The sequence below is a fragment of the Ptiloglossa arizonensis genome, chromosome 8 (assembly GCF_051014685.1).
Source record: "Ptiloglossa arizonensis isolate GNS036 chromosome 8, iyPtiAriz1_principal, whole genome shotgun sequence".
NCBI lineage: Eukaryota > Metazoa > Arthropoda > Insecta > Hymenoptera > Colletidae > Ptiloglossa > Ptiloglossa arizonensis.
The window spans coordinates 19107267-19116408 of NC_135055.1; the positions used below are offsets into that span (position 1 = coordinate 19107267).

The 9142-nt window shown below is 53.0% G+C and overlaps 1 protein-coding gene across 1 annotated transcript in view; it reads left to right on the forward strand.

The window, feature by feature from the left end:
- Ds (dachsous cadherin-related 1) overlaps positions 1-8147 on the forward strand; it is a 418513-nt gene extending 410366 nt beyond the window's left edge. Inside the window, exons 16-18 of the mRNA XM_076318422.1 lie at positions 79-375; positions 5010-5466; positions 5629-8147. Of these exons, the coding sequence (XP_076174537.1) occupies positions 79-375; positions 5010-5466; positions 5629-7957 (3083 nt within the window). The 3' untranslated portion in view covers positions 7958-8147. The remainder of the gene's footprint in view (positions 1-78; positions 376-5009; positions 5467-5628) is intronic.
- Positions 8148-9142: the final 995 nt, after the last annotated feature.

Genomic DNA, 9142 nt, shown 5'->3' on the forward strand with positions numbered 1-9142 from the left:
CGGATTCGTGGGCGAACAATCGTTGAAATCGTTGTGGGTGGTGTCGACGAGCTTAGACTTCTTTTTATCTTCGACCAGGTACGGCGGTGGGCACGGTGTTGACGACCATCACGGCGAACGACGTGGACAGTTCACCGGCTCTGACCTACCGATTCGGGAACGTGACCAACCCTGGCCCCTTCAGCATCGATCGGTACGGCGGCAAGGTCGTTCTTCGCAGACGTCTCGACGCCGAAACGCGATCCGAGTACAGCCTACAGGTGATCGCCAGCGACGGGATTCACGAGGTCACCACGGACCTGATAGTCCGCGTCACGGACCTCAACGACAACGCTCCGAAGTTCCAGCAGTCGGCGTACATAGCCACTCTTCCAGGTGAGTGACAGACCCCTTTTGGAATCTGTTCAACAGTCAAGTAGAGCGTTAGAAAATTTGGAATCTGGAAATCCGTTCATCGATGGGCGCAGTTTTCTGCAGGTTGACTTTTTAGCGCATTTGCTGCGACCAGAGGAATTTTTATAACCAGAGATTAGGTGTTGTCTAGTCTTTGGAAAGTTAGGAATCTTCCTCTTATTTCTTCTTAGTCGAGGAACCTTCAAACGCTCCTTGAACACCAATCGTACACAATTTTTGTCACTTCCGCTACTATTGGAGTCCTACCAGTTGGCAAATTAATAATATCGATACTTTGCACAGTGCAAACACGACCATGTAATTCGAGAAACAGTCAAGAGTAACGCATCTGTAATTTCGATGAATATTTACTCGAGGACAGGCAACTGTGACGACGTGGACTTTGACGTATCTTGTCGAGGACTCTCCTCAAAAACTTCGAATAGATTTCAGTACCGATCGTTATTGTTTAAAAAATATTATTGGTAAAAACTACAGAGATAGATGTTGCCTCTGTAGGACATTGGTGAACGACGTTTCGCTTGGTTATTTTTCAAGGAATAATTTGTCGAAAATACCAACACTTCTAAAACGCGCGGTTCGAATTTAGAGTCACACTGGTTCAACGTCGAGGCAATAAAATGAAATCTCTCGAGGTCTCTCGCCCGTTTAATTGCACCGCCATAAAGCGCGGGACTATCGAGGTCCCCGAGAGGCTCGCGGTGTCCGTTCGCCGCTCTCTCGAGCAGGGGGCGGGGGAGGGGATAGCGGCTCGGTGGCCTTGAGCGGCCAGCTGACTTTCGTCCGAACGATAATCGTTAAAGGGTCGTGTCTATTCGATCGACATTCCGTCGAAGGAATCGCAAGTGAAACGGTGCGAGCGGTGGGGGAAGAGAGCGAGAAGAGAAACGTCGAGAGATGTACGGTGGTGGTGGGGGAAAGGCCCCGGGGTAGGCCCCTCGGCGCGAAATAAACGCGAGTTTAAAAACTGGTTTTTAGTAGACACGCGTTGTCCTGTTGCCCGTGTTCCAAACTCGAATTGACACCGCGCCAAGATAAAGCACGGAAAAGAGAGGGCGAGACGGACACACGCGCGCGCCCGTACACACACACACGGAGAGAAAAAGAGGAAGAGAAAAAGATAGAGGAAGGGGGAACGAAAGCAACGAACAAGAAAGCTGGATGACAGAGCGAGAGAGTGGGGGGCAAAGGGGGTTCGGGAGGGGGGGTCCCGATGAAAAGCTAGCTGCTCGAACGCTGAAGGGAGGCAGGGAGGAACGAAGACGGACGAAAACACACGGCGAAAGGATCCAGAGGAGAGAAAGAGAGAGACAGGGGGGAAGGTAGGGAGACACGGTGTTGGGTTAGAGGGAGGGAGTGGGGGACAGACGAGGAGAATTGCGAACGCCTTGCACATAAATAAACGCGAGGACACCGTTTGCGAGGCAGCCGAAAAGCCGCCTTCGCTGGCAACCGCCGGCCGAGATCGCCGGCTTCGAAGACTCTCGAAACTTATTAAAAATACATAGGCCCGCGCCTAATGGTGCATTTCGGTGGGCGGCTGAGGGGCGACGAGGAAGGGCCCCGGATTGGCAGGAGGTGGACGTGGAAAGAGTCGAGAGGGGGCGAGCTCCCACGGCGACGGCCTCGCGAAATTTGCATCTCCTTCTCTTTTATCGTCTCTTCGCTGCCCCTCGCTAACGTGGATTCGGTGGAAACGAGCACCGAACGATGGAACGGGGGAAGGAGGGACAATGGAACGAACCACACGGGGGGAGGAAAAAAATCTTGCGCGAAGTTGATCGATAACGCCGCTGGTACGCGGTCAAGAGAGACCGGGGAGAGAACGAGAGAGACGGTGAAAGAGACCGAGAGAGAAAGTTCGTTCGTTGCAAGCTCTGGGACAAGGTCTTCCAAGTTCGGTGAAATACACGGAACGGGTACAAGGGCGAAACGAAACGCTCGATTCGTCTCTTTGTGGATTTCGCGAACCCGACCGACGAAATTCAGGTTAGCTTTCACGACCGCGTTTTTATCCGCGGCTTTTACCGACTTACGCCCCGTTGTACTTTATGCCCGCGTACGGACTAAGGACGATTAATATCGACGAGAACGATAATAACTCGCGAGCGAGGCAGATCCAGCGAGACGAGATTGGCTCGCGCGCGTAATAGAGACGTTTAATAATCGATAACGATAATAACTCGTAGCGACGTGGACGTAAGGTGGTGATAAAAATACGAATCGAAACGAAGATAAAAATAAAGAACCGAGCGAAACGAACGAACGAACGAGGAGAACCGACGAGGAAAACGGTGCTTAAAGTAGATAATATGTCTACGAGTCGACGAGCCGTGGAAAAAATCACGGTGGATCCTTCTTCTTCGGTTCCTCGTCGGTATTTTCATGCCGTTGCGGGTCGTTTTTCTTTTTCTTTTCTTTCTTTTTTTTTTATTCAATTCGCGGTGATAAATGCCGAAGAAAACGGCGAGTATCGTCCACCTGGCGCGAACAATTTTCGTTCCATTATCCCCGATACTTAGCGATGGAATCTTTAATCATTCACGTTCTTCCGTGGTTCGTTTAAACGGTACTCTTAGCGTTGCGCGAATCCGTGTCTCGTCGATCACTCTTCATCCCCACCGCGCGCGAACCACTCCTCCTCCTCCCCCTCCTCCGGAGAAGGAGGTTTTTCAAACGGCCGAGCTATAGCGTGGATCGTTGCTCGTGCCGGGAAAAACGATGAAAATAATAATTAAGAAACTACTCGAACGCACCGATCCTTTAGCGATGCGATATTTAACGATTCTCTCGTTCTTCTGTGGCTCGTTTAAATAATACTCTTATCGTTACGCGACTATGCGACTCATCGATCACCCTCGATCCCTGCTATACTCGAACCACTCCCCCGGAGGATTTTTTCCAAACGGCCGAGGTATACGGCGGGTCGGTGCTCGTAACGAGCAAAAGGTGAAAATAATAATTAGAAACGCGGCGAGCAGGTTGCACGCGCGTTGCAACATCGATGCGTCCGCAGATATAGGAAATGCCATGCAGCGGTGCATACATCAATCGGCACCCGGGGAACCGGTTAAGAGAAAGAGATATATATATATATATATATATATATGTATATATATGTGTATATATGTATATATACATCGGGAGTAGGAGTTACGAGTTCCGCGAGTCTCGCGACGTGTCGACGAATTTTCATGGTGTTTCCGATTTCACCGCGCGTAGCCAGCCGGCTCGTATCGCGATCAACGGAACAAGGAAGACGAGTTAATCCGGCGATTATCAAAATCGTATTAAAGTGTCTCGGTTGGGCAGTATATATACTGGAAAGGGGGAGGGGATTAATGAAGCGGAGGGGGAGAGGCCTGGGCCAGCCCTCGCTGCCGGTAATAAGAATTCGTCCCACTAAGGCGTCGTGACGCGAACACGCATACTCCACGGTCATACGCACCTCGCAATAATTATAGAGTACCTGTCACTTCTCGGTTAAGATCCCTCTACCTCCCCCCTCCACACCCGCCTCCTCCTACGAGGTCGTCCTACCACCTCGCCACGGACATCCCCAAAGGGCTGCGCGTCCGTGAAGTTTTATTTCGGTTTCTCCTCCTCTTCGCCCTTTTCTCTCCTTCTTTCTCTCCCTCTCTCTCTCTCTCTCTCTCTCTCTCTCTCTCTCTCTCTCTCTTCTGCTCGCGTACTCTCTCTCTCTCTTCTGCTCGCGCTCTCTCTTTCTCCGTTTCTCGCTCGCTCTCGCGTCTCTCTTTGTCTCCCTTCCACGCTTTAGGTCGGAGCTTGGCACATTAATGCCGAGTTATCCGACGATTTGAAACGCATCGAAATGATTTTTGTACGCTGTAGCGGAGCCGGGGCCCCACGGCTCGGCCGGCCGAGCGATTTATACAACTGGTTATTATTTCATACTTCCGTTCAGCCCGATGTCAGGACGGCTTATCCTCCTCCTTTACCGAGAAAAGAAAGAACTGGAGGTGGTGGTGGTGGTGGTGGTGGTGGTGGTGGTGGCGCGGCGGTGGTGGTGCTCGAGGACGTACCGCCGACAAAAAGAGGCAGAGGGTACTTGACCTCGCGCCTGTGATCCCCGATCTTTGTCCCGGGCCGTTTTCGAGCACGTTCGAGCGCCTCGCGCCTCGCGCCGAACCGAAAATCGATCCGGAGCGTTCCTCCTCGAGCGCGCGGATTTTCCCGCGCGCTACCTCCACGCTCGGATCGATCGAGCTACGAAGAGAAACCGTGCCACGACTTCTACGGTCTCACGAAGAAAACGTGTAACCGAAATTGTCCATTCAAAGCTCACTCGCGGATTTGAATAACTCTTCGCTAGGATATTCCCGAATCTGGTCCTCGAGGTGATTCAAATTTCAGGATTCTTAGCTTCTCTCGTATCTTAGACCTAGAGGGTACGAAGATCTGTAGAACGTCTTGTCCAATGCTAATAGTCTTTAATAGCGATCCATATTTTCGAGTTTGAAGCATATTTTCGAGCTTTATCGACAGGGAGAAACCTCGTGCATCACACTCGACCGTGTGAATAAAAATGACTCGTTCGTTCTTCTTACGTTTCTTCTTTCGCTTTTCCAACACAGAGGGACGCGGAGACCTGCAAGAAATCCTTACGGTGAACGCGACCGACGACGACCTCACGGAGGACAACAGCCGCGTGCGATATTATCTCCTGAAAGCTACCAAGGGCTTCTCGGTGCATCCTGTGACCGGTGTGCTGACGGTTAATCGCACCGCGATACCGAGACCCCAGCCGAAAGAAGTGGAGCTGGCCGTTGTGGCGGAAGATTACGGCAAACCGCCGGCGTTGTCCGTCTGCTCGGTCGTGGTGAGACTGAGCAGCCTGAAGAGCTCGCTGCCCGGTAAAGAGTACAAGATCACGGCCAAGGAGAATTCCTTGAGGGGTACCACACTGATGAGGTTGTCCGACGTGGACCTGTTGGACGGTAGCATCGTTGCCGGTGACGACAGCGGAACCTTCGAAGTGTCCAGGGGCAAACTGATCCTGTCCAAGGCCCTCGACAGAGAAACAAAGGACAGGTGAGAACAATAAAAGCTCGAATATCGGAACGAATGACTTTCCACGTCTCTTCGATACCATCATTCCGTAATTGTAATTTTTACCGCAAAAAACACTTGCCAATCTTGCGCTTTTTTAAGTCAACCGAGAGTCCTCGACCTAAAAACAACTGTTGCTTTCAGGTACGTTCTTCGCCTGGGTTCGAAGAACGAGAACATGACGACCGGCTCGCTGGTTGGCGACGAACCGGTGACGGTGATCGTCACCGTGGAGGACGTCAACGACAATTACCCCCGCTTCCTGGAGGAGCTCCACCAAGTGTCCATCAAGGAAAACGCAGTCCGCGGGACGATCGTGGCGACTCTTCGAGCCAAGGACGACGACCTCCTCGGTAGCCCAGCGGCGAACCTGGTCTACGAGATCACGTCGGGTAACGACGGGGGTCTCTTCAGGGTGGAGAAGACCACCGGTGCGGTTTTGGTGAACGCTACCCTGGACTGCGATCTGGAACCGGAGATTTACAATCTCGTTGTGATGGCCTGCGACAGCGACCCGGTGTCGCCTCTCTGCGCCCTGGCCAGGCTACGAATCCGTCTCGAGGACGTGAACGACAACTCGCCCAAGTTCCCGGTCTCCGAGTACCTGGAGTTCGTCGGTGAGAACGAACCGATCCGAACCACAGTGTTCTCGGCCCGTGCCTCCGATCTGGATCGCGGTATCTTCGGATCGTTGAACTACTCGATAGTGTCGGCGGCAGCGACCGGTTTCTCGGACATCGACGACAGCTGGAAGCTGTTCGCCGTGGACGCTAAATCTGGCACAGTGACCACCCGAGCCGTGTTCGACTACGAGCTGAGGAACCGTTACGCGTTCACCCTGCGCGCCACCGACACAGGTGGCCGAACCGCCGCGGTCAGAGTGAGAGTGGAGATCGAGTCCAGGGACGAGTTCTATCCGCAGTTCACCGAGAGGATGTACAGATTCGGTATCAGAAGCGGCACCCAGGTGTTACCCGGCACGGTGATCGGTCACGTGACGGCCACCGATCGGGACAAGGGCCCGGACGGTCGAGTGGTATACCAGCTTACGTCCCAGCATCCTTACTTCAAACTGAACCGTACCACCGGCGCGTTGATCGTCAAACAGAAGCTGATGCACATCGACATGGACGTGGAGGAGTCGTCCAGGTTGGTCGTCAGCGCCAGTTCCGGCAGACAGGGTTCACTCTCGAACATGACCGTGGTGGAGATCACCTTGACCGACGACAACGACGTCAACGAGGCCAGAGGTGCGACAGCGTTGGCTACCCCGACGGACGTCGGCTCGAATATGGCCGTGGCAGCTAGCGGTGGTCTGGCCGATTGGGCGTTGGGATTGTTGATCGCTCTTCTGCTCCTGGTGGTCGCGTTTGGTGCCATCTTCCTCTACCTGCACCTACGGAATCGAAGACACAAGAAACCGGGAACGAAACCTGGCCTGAACGGCGAGAGCAACGCCACCGCGTCCAACAGCTACGTGGACCCCAGCGCTTTCGATACCATCCCCATAAGGAGCGTGGGCGGTGTCGGTACAGCAGGAAACGGAGGATCCGGGAACGGTAACGGTGGCGGTGGCGCTGCTTCCTGTCAGTTCGCTCCTCCCAAGTACGACGAGATACCACCGTACGGTACCTCGGGTCAATCCGGACAGCAACAAGCCACGTCGGAGTTGTCCGGTAGCGATCAATCGGGATCGTCGGGCAGAGGGTCAGCGGAGGACGACGGAGAGGACGAGGAGATACGAATGATCAACGAGGGACAACAAACCGGTGACTCGGCCAGCGATCTATCGGTGCACAACACACAGGAGTATCTGGCCAGGTTGGGTATAGTCGATCCTCCGGCCGGTACACCGCGCAGACCCCCGGAGGCATTGCCACTGGACAGTCTCCACCTGTTCGAGGACGAGACCGCTACCGAGGCGGACATCGCCACCTTGATCTACGGCAAGATCGGTGAACCGGGTAGACCGATGTCCGGGCTAGAGGTGCCAGGTGGACCGTCGATGAACGGTTCTCTGAGCTCCATCGTCCACAGCGAGGAGGAGCTCACGGGATCGTACAACTGGGACTACCTCCTCGACTGGGGTCCCCATTATCAACCACTTGCCCACGTGTTCAGCGAGATCGCTAGGCTGAAGGACGACGCCGCCAGCGTTCAGAGCGGAAACTCCGGCAGCAGCGGCAAGACCAAGTCTGTACATAAAGCTCCGCCCCCGCCGTTGCTGACCTCTGTCGCCCCAAGGTCGCTGGCGGCACCTGCATTGGCCAGGGGAATCCTACCGAGGTCACCGATCAGTCACGACGCTTCCACGTTCCCATCGGCGGCCCTCAGTCCCAGTTTCTCACCGTCCCTGTCGCCCCTCGCCACCAGAAGTCCGAGCATCAGTCCCCTGGTGCCCCCTGCCACACAGAGGTCCGGTCAGACCGCCAACAGAGGGATCCCGGTCACCGACGCCGAGCTGAGGATCTGAGATGGGACTCTCTCTCTCTCTCTCTCTTGGTACCGATTCCAGGAACTCGAGATAACACCGGATCGTCTAAATGCGAGAGATCCGTTCGTGAGATCAGCGTGTGTATAAAATAGAGACTGTAAGTTGACTGACCTTCGACGAGGGGCTCGTCGGAGGCGCCAAGGTGCAAATTCTTTCTGTATTTTTTTTTGTTTTTTTTTTTTTTTTCGTTTTTACTACCCCCGTGATATATGTATGTACACGCACATATATGTATGTATGTATACATAGGCAAGCGTCTCATCGTCGCGCTATTTGTTGTAGATAATCTCGTCTTCTCGCGCCGAGCGAGACGCCCGACGCCGTAGAAATGTACTTAAAAGCGCCATCGAACGTGACGAACATGGAGGAGGCGATCCGACGATCCTTCTCCGCGATGATATTATTACTTTCGATTTTTTTTTTTACGTATCTCTTTTCCCCGTTATTTTTTTTTTTCTTTTTTTTTATTTTCGTTTCGTTCTCTGCGCACGTGCGTGGTACGATACGACTCGTGACTCGCCGCCGCGTCGATCGTCGGCCGATCGAAAAAGAATACTCGATAAACATTGTAAATAACCGCGCGCCAGCGCGGGACGCGCGTAACCGCTAAGTAACCGGTGTAAATAATACTCTAACGAAACGGACAAAGGAGAAGTAACGATATTATTTCGCCTTATAATCAAAACGATAGACTGCCGTTTACGCGAACGAACTCGACGCTCGCGCCATACCCGTCGAAACGCGCAATTGTACAGCGAATCTAAACCTTTTTCTATACATTTATATATATATATAAATTTGTTTTTCTTTTTTTTTTCTTTTTATTCTCGTTTCTTTGTCTCGTCGTGGACCGAGACGAATCTCGGTACGACGCACGGATGAACGTTTCCTCGAGCATGGCGCGACGTCGTCGCGTCGAGAATGCGTCGAAAATGCGTTGAAAATGCGTCGAATATGCGTCGAAAATGCGTCGCCACGAGCGGACTGATCATTCTGGAATTCGTGGTCGCCGCGACTCCAGACGCGCCATTTAATCCCTCACCTCTCCTTTCTTTCTTTCTTCCCCTCTTTCTCCCTTTTCTCATCTAATTTTTTACTTTGCGTTCGTCTGCCCGAATGAAATCTCGATGTAACGGAAGACGAAACGGTCAGCCAGGTACGTAT